Genomic DNA, 13,749 nt, shown 5'->3' with positions numbered 1-13,749 from the left:
TCTCACTATTCTCACCACTCTCACCACTCTCACCACTCTCACTATTCTCACCATTCTCACCACTCTCACCACTCTCACTATTCTCACCACTCTCACCACTCTCACCACTCTCACCACTCTCACCACTCTCACCACTCTCACCACTCTCACCACTCTCACTATTCTCACCATTCTCACCACTCTCACCATTCTCACCACTCTCACCATTCTCACCACAATTGCACCACCACCACAACACCACAATTGAAACCAACCATGGCCCCCGGCACCAAAAAGCCCGGCACAAAAACCCAACCCACACAGCCCGCGCAGCGCACAATCTCCAGCTTCTTCACGCCCAAAGCCGCCCCCAAGAAGCCCAAGGAACCATCACCATCACCGCCACCATCCCCCGAGCCAGAGGAATCGCCAGAAGAAGACTCCGACAAAGACCCCGCCTACTCCGAGCCCGAGCCCGAAGCAGCACTCCCGGCCCCAACCCGCCCGAATCCGCGCACCCGCACCCGCAGAGCACCATTGAAGCGTGTGCTGCCCTCCGACGACGATGACGACGGCAGCGACGGGCAGTCGCGAGCGCTGCCGCCGCCGCCGGCGAAGCGGCGGGGGGGGTGGTGGGTGCTGCGGGGATAAGAGTGGCTGCAGTGGAGGAGGCGGAGGCGGACGATGAGAGGGAGTGTACGGTTCTTGTTGTGCCTGCTGCTGCTACGCCGGGGGGGAAGAAGGCGGTGTCGGCGAGGACGTCAAAGTACCGGTTTGGGTCTCGGAAGGACGAGGGGGGGGAGAGGATGCAGGTTGATGGAGAGGAGGAGGAGGAGGAGGAGGAGGACGGGGGGAGGAGGACGAGGCGGCGAAGAGACGGAAGGCGCAGCTGCATCGGCGGTTTGTGCAGAAGCTGGGCAAGCCTGATTCTGTGCTTGATGCCCGCCGCAATGGGGACGACGATGAAGAAGGCGGCGAGGAGCAGGAAGAACCGCCGGAAGACGACTCAGACGACTCCCCAGGCCCCATCGCAAAGAAATTCGGCAAAGGCAGCAAGCCCACCACCGCCGGCGGAGCAAAAGGCAAAGGCAAAGCCCGCACAAAACTGACACCGCTCGAGCAGCAAGTCGTCGCCATCAAGCGCCAGCACCCCGACACGCTCCTCCTCGTCGAGGTAGGCTACAAATACCGCTTCTTCGGGTCCGACGCGCGCACCGCCAGCGCCGCCCTCAGCATCATGTGCATACCCGGCAAGCTGCGCTTCGACGAGCACCCGTCCGAGGCACACCTGGAGCGCTTCGCGTCGGCGAGCATCCCAGTGCCGCGCCTGCACGTGCACGTCAAGCGCCTTGTCGCCGCCGGCCACAAAGTCGGCATCGTGCGGCAGCGCGAGACGGCCGCGCTGAAGGCCGCAGGCGATAACAGGAACGCGCCGTTCGTGCGCGAGCTCGCGGAGCTGTACACGAAGGGGACGTACATTGACGACATCGACACCATGGACGACGTCGAGGCGGCAGTGGGAGCGGCAGCGCGCCGAATACCGGGTATCTGCTGTGCATCACGGAGAAGCCTGGCGGCGGGACAGGCACGGACGAGAAGTCGCATGTTGGGATTGTGGCCGTGCAGCCGGCCACGGGCGACGTGATCTACGACGAGTTTGACGACGGCTTCACGCGCAGCGAGATCGAGACGCGGCTGCTGCACATTGCGCCGTGCGAGCTGCTGGTGGTGGGGGAGCTCACGCGGGCCACAGAGAAGATCGTCACGCACCTTGCGGGCAGCACGACGAGCGTGTTTGGCGACGCCGTGCGCATCGAGCGGGTCCCGCGCAGCGAGAAGAAGGGTGCCGCCATCGCGGACGCCAACGCGCACGTGGCGGCCTTCTACGCCGACAAGCTGAAGGCGCGGGGCGGGGCAGACGCGGAGGCGAATAAGCGCCTGGACGAGGTGATGGGGCTGTCGGACCTGGTGACGGTGTGTCTGTCGGCCATGATCACGCATCTGGCGGCGTATGGGCTCGAGCATGTGTTTGACCTGACAAAGTACTTTGCGCCGTTCAGTGCGCGCAGCCATATGCACCTCAACGCAAACACGCTGGCCTCGCTCGAGATCTACAGGAACCAGACGGACAACAGTACGCACGCGTCGCTGTTCTGGGCGCTCGACCGCACAAAGACGAAGCCGGGCCGGCGGCTGCTGCGGAAGTGGGTGGGGCGGCCGCTGTTGCAGCAGGAGGCGCTGGAGGCGCGGATTGCCGCCGTCGAGGAGATATTGGCGGGGAGGAATGGGAAGCTGGACCGCATACGGGAGCTGCTGAGCCGTGTGGGGACGGACCTCGAGAAGGGGCTCATCAGGATCTACTATGGCAAGTGCACGCGGCCCGAGCTGCTGTCGACGCTGCTGGCGCTGGAGAGGATCGCGGGCGTGTTTGAGGCGGTGGAGAGCGCGGAGGAGGTGGGCTTTGGGAGTCGGCTGTTGAATGAGGCCGTGGCGGCGCTGCCGAGGGTGAAGGGGGTGGTGGGGGAGTTCTTGGGGATGCTGAACCATCAGGCGGCGGCGAAGGATGATCGGTATTCGTTCTTCAAGGACGAGAGCGGGTATGAGGATATTGTGGAGTATAAGCTGGTAGGTTTATAGCTGTATTTTTCTCTATCGGTGTATTGGGACGAGAGGACTAACAGCAGATGTAGGGCATCGCGGCGGTGGAGGCAGAGCTGAAGGAGCAACTCAAGGAGATTGCAAAGACGCTGAAGAAGCCGAAGGCGACATATGTCTCGGTGTCTGGCGTGGAGGTAATGACCAAACCCCCCACTCCCCAAGGGCCAATGATCAAATCCCCACATTTCCCCCTCCCCCTGCCCACCCTCCAAAGTCAATGATCCTCACCCTCCAAAGCCAATGATCAACACCCCGTACCCAACAACCGCTAACCCCCCACAGTACCTCATCGAAGTCCCCAACGACAAACCCTCCCTCTCCCTCGTCCCCGCCACCTGGGCAAAACTCAACGGCACCAAGCGCGTCTCCCGCTTCCACACGCCCACCACCACGCGCCTCCTTCGCGAACGCGACCAACACAAAGAATCCCTCACCGCGGCCTGCAACACCGCCTACGCCTCCCTCCTCGGCCAAATCGCCGCACACTACCACCCCCTCCGCGACACCCTCACCGCCCTCGCAACCCTCGACTGCCTCTTCTCCCTCGCCACCGTCGCCGCCCAACCAGGCTACTGCAAGCCCACCTTCACCACCACCCCCACCATCAACCTCGTCGCCGCCCGCCACCCCATGATCGAGAAGCTCCTCTCCGCGCCGTACATCCCCACCACCACCGCCCTCTCCACCGACGCCACGCGCGCACTCATCATCACAGGCCCCAACATGGGCGGCAAGTCCTCCTACCTGCGCCTCCTCGCGCTCGTAACGATAATGGCGCAGATCGGCTCGTATGTGCCGGCGACCGAGGCGCGGCTGGGCATCGTGGACGGCGTGTACACGCGCATGGGCGCAAGGGATAACATGATGAATGCGGAGAGCACGTTCATGGTGGAGCTGACGGAGACGGCGGCGATCCTGCGGTGCGCCACGAGGCGGAGTCTGGTCGTGCTGGATGAGCTTGGCAGGGGCACGAGTACGTGTGATGGTGTGGCGATTGCGGGCGCGGTGCTGGAGTATGTGCTGGGTGTGGGGTGTCTGTGTCTGTTTGCGACGCATTATGCAGCGCTGGCGGGGAGGGCGGGGAAGGGGGAGGGCGTGGGGGCGAGGTATATGAAGTTTTCAGAGGCGGGCGGTAGGTCTTCCTTTCTGTGTGTGTTGGGGTGGGGTGTGCTAATGTGAGTGTGTGTGAGGAGCAACAGGCGGCAGCGACGACATCACGTTCCTCTACGAGCTCGGCGAGGGCGTGGCTACTCGTAGTTACGGGCTCAATGTTGCGAGGCTCGCGGGGCTGCCGGAGAGGTGCTTGGCCGTGGCTAAGCAGAAGTCGGCGCTGTTGGAGGCGGAGATGAAGGAGAGGGAGTGTATGGGCTGGTGAGTTTTACCTTTCTACGAGCGGTGCGAGGATGGGGGCTAATAGAGGTGAAATAGGGCGAAAGCGGTGCTCGCGGCGGTGAACGGGGAGGGGTTCGATGCGGAGAGGCTGCTGGGGGCGGTGGAGTATTTGTAGTGCGCGGGAAAGGGGGGGGGGTGTATTTTTACTAGTAGGGGGTGGCGGTAGGGGGGTAGGGGGTGTAGTAATAATATTATTAGATTAGTAGGTATAAATACAAATACAGACATTGCCAGGATTGATATGTGAGATGAGCGGGGGAGGGAGCTTTGTAATTGGTTAGTATCAATAACATAGCAGCAGACCAGCACTACATGTAGTATTAAATAATCAAATCGATGGTATGGCTACATACCTTTAAGGAGAAGACGTGCAATTTGGATAAGTGTCCTACTATGTAGCAGCTACGACAACAGGCCCGTAGCAGTCTTGGCGCGAGTGATCACCTGTGATGCAACCCCTATCGGTGGATCTAAAGCTACATAGTACATAGCGCCTCACCTGTTTGGGAAATACAAAGAGAGCGGCGTCGAGGAGGAGAACAGAGAGCGTTACTGGTGTTTTGGGCCCCGTGGTGTGCAGGCACGATAGGACTGACTCTGAGGTTTTCGTCGCCCTGGGGGTGCCGGGCCCTCCCTCAAAATTGCACCAGGAAAATACACAGCATCTACCGCCGTAGCCCAGCTGCTATGGTGTCGCCCAGAGGGGCCGAGGTCGGCGGTTCGAATCGCATACCTCCCAGGCTTGGTGCAAACACTGTGTGACTGGGTCGAAAAGAGCAGCGCGCAAAGCCTCTCTTTTATTGCTTTTTAGTTAGACCTTGCCAAGGGGCGGGGTTTGTTTTTAGTATCAATAACATACATATAGTAGCAGAATATCACATACATAGTACTGGCACCAATAGTTGAGCCGGTGATATAGCTAGTTGTGAGGCGTGTGGGGAAATGGGCTGTGACGTCTCTACTCGCGCTACGCCCAGGCCAATACCAACAGTCTTGGCGCGAGTGAGCGCCCGTGATGCAAACCGTATACCGTGAAGTATGAAGCCAGCGCCCTCTCTGTTTAAAACCGCAAAAAAAAAACAAAAAAAAGAAAAGAAAAGAAGAAAAACCTACGACCCCGCCAAAACATGCAAGACGACCAACTCAACTCAACTCAACGGGAGTGCTAATTACACCGGTCTGAGCCCGAACCCCCACCGCAGGAGCAGACAGTGCGGGGAGGTACCACTTTCCGGTCTTAGTCGAGCGTACCCGTTACAAGGAGACGCATGCCTACTTATATGTAGCTCAGCTTATAACTACAACTATAATTAAGAGGATACTTGTAAGTACTTTGCAGTTGAGCGGGCATGGGTTGATGGTATGGTATGGTATGGCAATTGGCTTAATTATCCCTGTAGACTGACTGGCTACTAGCATTTATGTACTAGGCTGTTTTAAATAATAATGATAACAACAAAAAAACGGTATAACACACCATCTCCCCTAACTTCAGCTCTACACTAGCTCAGCCCGCCCCCCCCTCCCCCCCTCTCTCTCTCTTCATATCCCCGCCCCGCCCCGCGAACCACATCCCCCACGACAAAACATGCGCAATCTATATATAAAAAAAAACACATTCAATTGCTCTACATACGGTATCCTACACACCTCCCTCCGCTCTACAAAACCGAGATATTAATAATCTTTACATCCTCCTCCGGCTTCTCCTTGAACGTGCGCACATTCTCAATCTTATTGACCACATCCAGGCCCTGTATCGTGCGTCCAAAGATGGTATGCTTCCCGTCCAGCCACGGCGTCTTCTCCGTCGTGATGAAGAACTGGGATCCGTTCGTATCTATTCACACACACATCCTATTAGCCCCCATCTTTCTCTCTCCCACCCCCAATCCCCCATCTCACCTCACACCCCACACCCCACACTCCAAGAAAAGGAAGAAAAAAAGGAAAAAGGAAAGAAGAAAAAATACTCACTCGGCCCCGCATTCGCCATACTCAGCGTATACGGCTTATCATGCCTCAACGTCGAGAACTCATCCTCAAACTCGCCGCCCCAAATGCTCTCCCCGCCCGTCCCATCCCCACACGGGTCCCCGCCCTGAATCATAAACTTTCGAATCACGCGATGGAAGATGGTCCCATTATAGTACCCGTTCCTCGCATGCGTCACAAAGTTCTCCACCGTGCGCGGCGCCGCCTCGGGAAACAGCCGCACGTGGATGTCACCCATACTGGTATGGATGACGGCCGCCTTCCCGCTCTCCTTGGGCGCTACGTCGCCGGCTGCGCCGGCCGCCGCAGAGGACGCAGACAGAAGCGGCTTCTCGTTGAGGATGTCGCGGTCCGTCTTTGACGCGGTGGCGTCGTTGGTGAAGATGTAGAAGCGCGGCTTTGCCGCCGCCGTGCAGAAGAGCATGGGGTCGCGGGACTCGGCCTCGGAGAGGAGGGGGTTGGCGGAGGCGGCCATCTCGACTGTGACGAGGTCCTTTTTATTTGGTGCGCCCTGGTAGAGGGCGATGTTGAGGGGGCGCAGGGGCTCCTCTTTGCCGAGGGTGCGGACGACGGTGTTGGTTGTTGTGTTGAGGACCTTGATGCCCGCCAGGGAGCCGTAGATGATGAAGTGGCCGACTCGTCGAAGACGATGTTGGCCTTTGAGAGGTGTGTTGTGGTGAGCGGGATGGGTGGGGTGGCGGAGGTGGTGGCGGGGGAGGAGAGGTCGGTTTCGAGCGCGATGCGGCGGCCGAATTCGATGTCGGGAAGTTTGGTGGCGGCGGGGGCGGCTTGCTGCATGGTGGTTAGGGTGGACACGGATTCGTCGTAGGTGCGCGTGAGGCGCGCGCTGGGGAAGTCGAAGATGCGGATCTGGCGGTCTGGGTGGGAGAAGGTGGCGAAGGACTCGTGTGTGGGTGAGATTGTGAGGGACGTGGGCACGGATTTGGCCTGTGGACATTATATCAGCTGTCTGCCTATCTGTAGGGGAGAGGGGGAGGAGAGAAGAGGAGAGAGGGTCAATGATCGGAGGGTAGCAGTAACAGTATAGAGAACTCACCCTCTTGAACTCAAACAGGCCCGTGTTGCTCTTGTACTCAAACACGTTATCGGGCTTCTCAAACTCGCGCTCCGGCTTTGGGGACCAGTACTCGACCATGCCGCTCTCGTCGCACGACACCACGCAGTTGTACTTGTCGTTGAAGGCCATGAGATGCACGATGCTGCGGTGCATGTGCTCGACCGTGTACAGCACCTTTGGATTGTCGCCCCGCCCATCGTAGATGACAATGTGCGGGCTCACCACGTCCGAGACCGCCAGCAGCGGCAGGGAGGACCCGCGCCGGTGCACCCAGCAGATGGCCTTTGGCGCGTTTGGCAGCGTGATGGTCGTCAGCAGATCTATAATACCGCCCCCTATTAGCCCACTGCCCACTGCCCACTGCCCCCTTCCCCCCCTCCCACACCGCCTCTAGAAAGGGCACCTACCAAAAGTCACCACATCAAAGATCGCCACCCTCCCGTCCACGCCCGCCGACGCAAAGCTGCGCCCATCCGTGCTCACCGCCACACCCACAATCTCGCCCTGGTGCGCGCGAAACATCTTCACAAACTCAATCCCCACCGCCATCTTCTTCCAGAACTTGACCACCCCATCCACGCTCGTCGTGATGAGAAAGTCCGTGAACGGCGTCATCGTCACGAACGCAAGGTGGTCCCGATGCATGAGCGACTTTGAGTACCGCGGCGCCGTCGGCAGCGCCGCGAGGTACAGCTTCTCGTGTGGCAGCGTGCGTCGCTTCTTCTTGGTTGCGGCGCCGCCGGCGGGGGGGAGTGTGGGGCCGATGTCGTCGTCTGAGGAGCTGTCTGTGGGGGGGTATAGCGGTTAGCTGGTCTGCCTGTTCGTGCACGGTATTCGCCGGTGTGAGAGGGACATACCATCTTCAGCCTCGGGAGTGGGCTTCTTCTCTGCTGCTGCTGCTGCTGCTGCCGGGGGCGCGGGATTGCTGTCGGTGCGGACGCGCTTGCTGGCACGCGTGCCGGCGTCTGAAGTTGATTCGTTCTCGGAGGCCATTGGAGGTGAAGCTGCGAGTGCTGAGGGTTCGTGGGGAGGAAGTTGTGGAATTTGTGGATTCTCGGGGGTGTCGGGCTGTGGTGGTTGACGTGACGTTGTTCTGTGGCTGGGGGGCAACTGTTGTCAAGCCACTCACTCACTCACTCGAGCTGCATGAGCCGCACTCGAGATTTATCTAATCGGGGGAGAGAACTGCAGACATTGAACTTTCGACACTCGCACACACACTCACTACACCTCCCCCACACAACTACACCACTCCACCCACACCCACACCCACACCCACATAACAAACTCTCCAACATGGTCTGTCCCCCCCTTCTCTTCCTCCCCAATTCCAATCCCAGACTAACCTCCCCCAGGCACCCACAAAACCCAATAAACGCCCCTCCCTCCGCACCCGCACCCGCCCCTCCCACCCCCCACTACCACCACCTCTACCACCACCACCACCACCCCCCACCAACCCACCAAAAAAGCCAAACTCCACACCCGCCGCACCACCTTCCTCACCCGCATCACCAAGCCCACACCCACCCCCTCAGCGCGCTCCCGCCGCCGCGCCACAAAAGCGCTGCAAAACAACCTCGTCACGCAGCTCGACTCCCTCGCCTCCGCGCTCGACGACGTCGTTGTCAAAGCCCCCCAACCTCGACCACGGGGGCGGTGGTGCAGGGAGAGGGTGAGGGCGTGGGAAAGAAGAGCATGAAGAGCAGGCCCGGAGCAATGAAGCGCAAGGAGAAGGTGGTCAGGAACGAGTGTGAGCGCTTTGGGAAGAACTTGGCGATTATGGCGGCGGGGATGGCGGCGGCGGCGGTTGGTGAGGGGCAGGGGGAGGGGCAGGTGGCGGTGGCAGTGAAGAGGCCGTCGACGTGGGAGGCGTTGAGGGGGTTTATTGAGGGGACGATGGAGCGGAAGGAGGAGTTTGTGAAGAAGGAGGAAGGGGAGAAGGAGGACGAGATGGTATTGTAGATAGTGGAGAGGCTGTGAAAAGTTCTGTTTTTTCTGGGGGTTTTTTTATGGGTTTTTTCTCTTTTGATTTCTTCTGGTACATACATGTCTATATTAAAGGTCATGTAACAGCGTAGCTAGTGGTTCTTCCCTCCGGGGGGGGGGGGCATATAAATACTGCAATCCGTAAAGCTAGCTGCTACATACAAGCCAGCACCACAGCATAGCACTATATATCCGCCCCCCATATACTAAATCTGCAATGTCCAACCTATCACAACACAGCGAGTGATACACATCGATTCTCCCACACCTACACCCACACCCACTTCGCGTCACATCCCATCACTCGACCCTAACACACTATCATACGTCCGGACCGTACCAGCCACATTCTGCGGTACTCGCGTCTACATATATGTAGCCTGCTACTATGTTGTCGATACTAAAATAAACCCCGTCCCAAGCTAGCTAACAAGGTCCAACTACTATAAAAGCAACAAAAGAGAGACTTTGCGCGCTACTCTTTTCGACCCAGTGACACAGTGTTTCCACCAAGCCTGTGAGGTATGCGATTCGAACCGCCGACCTCGGCCCCTCTGGGCGACACCATAGCAACTGGGCTACGGCGGTAGATGGTGTGTAGTTTCCTAACGTGCTTATGTAGGGGTACGTATACGTGGTGTTGGGGCTCGGCACCCCTCCAGGGCAGCACATCCGATGACGAAAAACTCAGCCCTTAGCACTTATCGTGCCTGCACACCACGGGACCCAAAACACCAGCGACACTCTCCACCCCTCTCCTCCCCATCCTCTTCGTACATCCCAAACAGGTGAGGCGCTACTTGCTTCAGATTCACAGACACGTCGTATCACCCGGCTACTAAGCTCTAGAGCTAGTTGACCCAGCCCAAAATCGTACTCCCCGAGCTATATACATAGAGCGCACTTGTTCTCCTTATGCTTTAACGGCTTCGAGGAGGGAGGTGGGGCAGTAGGGGTTGGTATGGGATCATGGAGTATCACTCGATCGTGGTCCCACGAGACATGGGTAAGGCGGTAAGATCACGGTGTCTAATAGTAAAGGGGTATCTGACAAGAGGAATAGTGTACTGACTAGGCCTCGCTGATACTGAACCAATAGACTGCCAGATCTCGCAGACTTGAATTGTTCAAACCCACCAACCGACTTCTGAAGGCTGGTTCTCGTGGCGACATACAAGACCGAACGAAGCATAACCACTGCGATTGTATGGGTGACTGGAGTTGAAGTAAAGATTAAAGTAGATTGAGTTTAACTTTAATTTGCTAAACCACTATATTAGAGTAGATAAACAATTAGAATTACAGTGCTGTTGTTGCTTAGTGCACTGTTCGTATAACCTTGAAGCCAAAGAAGAAATAAACACCCAAATTTCAAACCAAACAGAAAAGCAGGATCATCAACGGTACATCGCAAAACATAAAAACCGAAACTCCTCTCAAACAAAGTCCTCTAGATCTTCCAGGCCAGAAAAATCACACACACACACACACACACACACACACCCCACCTCACTACCCAGTACACCCCCACCCTACCACCAGCACACATACCCACACAACCCCCTCCCCCCCTTTTTCCCTCTCCCTCCTCCACCCCACCTCTCCTCCACCAGCACCCCAACCTAAAACCTCCTCCCAGCCTGCGCCCTCCTGCGCGCTTTATCCTCCTCGATATTCCTCAAAATGCGCTCCCGCTCCCTCTTTGCCGCCTCGCGCGCCCTCCTCTGCTCCGCAAGATACTTGAGCCGCTCCGGTGAGGGTGCCGCGGGCGGTGGTGCCGGCCCCTGGAAGGGGCGTGCTGGGGGGCGGCCGGCTCCGTTTGCGTTGGGAACTGGGGGCGGTGCAGGAGGTTGGGTTGCTCTGGTCTTGAGGGGTGGTGCAGGGGGCTGGTTTGCTCTAGTGTTGGAGAGCGGCGGCGTGCCAGCTCTAGTGTTAAAGAGTGGCGTGCCCGCCCCGAAGCCCGGGAACAGCGGTGGCGGTGGTGGCGGCGGCAGCCCCTGGCTCTGGTTTCGGCCAGAGGTGGGGTCGAGGACGACGAAATCAGCAGGCGGGATGCGCCGTGTGAAATCGAAGGGTTGGGCGCTGCTTGAGCCTGGGGATGGGGGGTTTGTGGGTTTATATAGCTGGGCTTTGCCAGAAGGTGGGGGAGGTGGCAGATTGGGTGGTGGTGGTGGAGAAGCGGGCGGTTGGGTTTGGGTTCGTTCGTGCTGGCGGCGGCGGATCGCGGCCAGTTCGGCGAGGAGGGGGTTTGCCGGTGGGGGGTCTGGCATGGTTGTGATAGATCGATAGCTAGCTATATTTCTAGATTGTAGGTTATCTGGTGGTATAGAAGTAGGTGGGATAGCTGGAGGTTGTATTGGTAGGTGAAGAGTAGTAGGGAGAGTAGGCCCTGGGGCAGGGCGTCTGTAGGGCTTATAACAGGCCAGCTAGCCTCAGCTAGCCATAACCATCCCAACCATCTCAGACAGGTACAACCCAGAAAACTAAACCATGGAATTCTATGCCCCACTCCCTAGCTAGCTCGATGGGTTTGTATCACGCCCAGCTTCTGGGGCGTAGGAGATTCAGGGAGGTGGTGGATCATAGAATGTGACTCGAAGCTTCTGGGTGCTCTGATAGGCTACTTCTGCTTGCTCTTCTGTTGGGTCAGGTGCCATGGTTGGGTTACAGGATTTGATTTGGTGTGTTACTGCGTGCGTTGAGTGGATGTGGGTCATGGGATGTCACTCGTACGGTTTGTGGGGGAAGGGGTTGGTTTCGGAGTTTTGTGGTTTCCGGGAATGACCTGATATGATGGCTATGAGATGAAGTGAAGCGTGAGTGCAGTGATATTCGTGTGGGTCATGATTTCTTATGCACTGAGATCTACTGTAAACTACGTGTACTGGAGCGCACAGTAACTTTACTATGAAAACAGCCTAGGCAACCCAGAAACCTGTACTTTAGTAGCCAAGTACATAGTAACTCTAGACATGAAACATATGTAGTGACTGTGGGATTTAATAATCGATTCGTTGAGTCTCACGCTTAGATCGCACTTGTATATTGCTTACTACCCGAATCGAGTATGCGAGTTTTTAATTGAGGTGTCGAGCTATAGAAACTAGTTGAAATTTTTCTTGGGCACATTTAGGTTGGGTGAAAAAAGGTGGAGAAAGACTCAGATGAGCGTACCCTTCAAGGACAGACTCCGATACCTCGAAACCATGTCTCGTGAGGTCAAGATCGAGTGATTATCCATGATCAACTCACGTTAATCTCGCACTTTCCAACTTCTCCAATATTTCGTATGCGGAAAATTAGGCAATATCCGGTCAAAACAAGTCAAGCACTCTCGCCTTTTGCTTTCCTATATTACATAATACCATTATTTCTATAGTCCTGCTAGTGCCGACCGTACTATTTACTTGTAATTAGTACAACCATGTCCAACATTAAAGATATAAGGCCCGGGTCGTTTGTAAAATTGCTCTAACACAATTATTAGACTCCCTTATACTACTGGTTTGCTATCTAATTAATTCTAAGGATTCTCTATGCGTACTAGTATTAGCAAGGCCCACAAAATTTAGTAGGGGCCTTGATCCTAGTGTAGTAGAGCAGGCAATATTATCGTTGATTAGGACACCTAGATATCGTACTGTAGCTACGTATGTAGCCTATAGCTCTCCTTTATCTTGTACTATCGTCTAGCAGGCGGGGTAATGATTCCATCGACCACTAGAGTCGTCGAAATGTTGCTGGCGAATTGACCAGGATTAGAACGCCTTTGCACTTATAATTATGACTGTGTCTCAAACCCAATAACAATAGTCCCTAGAGCTCTATATAAAGTACTCCATTATTGCTTCTGTTCGGTTATAAAATAGGTGTATGTACGTAGATACTCCACAAGATTGATGCCCTCGAGGTAGGTTTTTAACATTGCCTTGTGGACTTCACCGCACCGCACCATCAGCTCTAGGGTGAGTCACAAAGCTTTATCAACGTCCTTACCTATATACCACGTCCCACTCTGCAAAAGGAAGGAAAATACATCAAAGGCCACCCAGAGCCCAGCGCGCGTACTATATCCACCCTCACCACAGTAGCGACAAAGTACAAGAAGAACACAGGGGCAGAGCTCAGACTGTGTCTGTCATTGTCATTGACCCCTTCTATACAATGTAGCTTTTCACTTCTTTGTATTTGCACATCATGTGTCATAAGGTTTCCGACATACCATGCATATGGCCTTCCTCATAGAAATATTTTCCTGTGAGATGTACATCATAGCTTGGTTAACAGTTGTCCGCACCGCCTTTTGTCTACATTTATACTTGTGCCTCTAGTTGTAGGCTAGATAGTGACAATGTGTGGACCCTCCACTCCGGCTTACCTTATATTCTACGCCACCCAGAGATAGTACCAAGTTTTGTAGTCTTCACAAGGTATCACTCGGTACCCTACCACACTCTTGGCCAACTCACAGGCATTGTACCAGCACAGAGGTACATAAAACAAACAAATTACCGAAGTTCAAGTCATGATATCAGCTCAGATTCATTAACATACATCAGGTCGATGACTTAGGCAGCTACATATTTAGCGAGGCAAAGAAATTAAATCAGTACAAGAACGTTGGACGACGACGAAAAACACTTTTGATGGATTAAGTA

At 55.9% G+C, this 13,749-nt stretch overlaps 4 protein-coding genes across 4 annotated transcripts; 2 read left to right on the top strand and 2 right to left on the bottom strand.

Annotated features, from left to right (window-relative positions):
* Positions 1 to 255: 255 nt before the first annotated feature.
* LAJ45_08509 (uncharacterized protein) lies at positions 256 to 4,144 on the top strand (the record flags this gene model as incomplete). The annotated part of the gene is made up of 8 exons (XM_046118059.1): positions 256 to 566; positions 632 to 879; positions 948 to 1,437; positions 1,497 to 2,604; positions 2,670 to 2,771; positions 2,920 to 3,769; positions 3,837 to 4,008; positions 4,066 to 4,144. The coding sequence occupies 8 exons, from the start codon at positions 256 to 258 to the stop codon at positions 4,142 to 4,144; spliced, it is 3,360 nt and encodes a 1,119-aa protein (XP_045968657.1).
* Positions 4,145 to 5,690: 1,546 nt separating this feature from the next.
* Positions 5,691 to 8,095, bottom strand: LAJ45_08508 (uncharacterized protein; the record flags this gene model as incomplete). The annotated part of the gene is made up of 6 exons (XM_046118058.1): positions 5,691 to 5,869; positions 6,007 to 6,619; positions 6,673 to 6,972; positions 7,082 to 7,422; positions 7,510 to 7,887; positions 7,960 to 8,095. The coding sequence occupies 6 exons, from the start codon at positions 8,093 to 8,095 to the stop codon at positions 5,691 to 5,693; spliced, it is 1,947 nt and encodes a 648-aa protein (XP_045968656.1).
* Positions 8,096 to 8,398: 303 nt separating this feature from the next.
* LAJ45_08507 (uncharacterized protein) lies at positions 8,399 to 9,067 on the top strand (the record flags this gene model as incomplete). Its single annotated transcript, XM_046118057.1, has 1 exon — positions 8,399 to 9,067. One exon carries the CDS (start codon positions 8,399 to 8,401, stop codon positions 9,065 to 9,067), a length of 669 nt encoding a protein of 222 aa, XP_045968655.1.
* A 1,646-nt stretch (positions 9,068 to 10,713) lies between these two features.
* Positions 10,714 to 11,361, bottom strand: LAJ45_08506 (uncharacterized protein; the record flags this gene model as incomplete). The annotated part of the gene is made up of 1 exon (XM_046118056.1): positions 10,714 to 11,361. One exon carries the CDS (start codon positions 11,359 to 11,361, stop codon positions 10,714 to 10,716), a length of 648 nt encoding a protein of 215 aa, XP_045968654.1.
* Between the last annotated feature and the right edge of the window lie 2,388 nt (positions 11,362 to 13,749).

Source organism: Morchella importuna, assembly GCF_003444635.1.
Source record: "Morchella importuna strain M04M26 chromosome Unknown Morimp01GS030, whole genome shotgun sequence".
NCBI classification, from domain to species: Eukaryota; Fungi; Ascomycota; class Pezizomycetes; order Pezizales; family Morchellaceae; genus Morchella; species Morchella importuna.
Note: the sequence above shows the minus strand (reverse complement) of the source record. Positions and strands in the feature narration are given on the sequence as shown.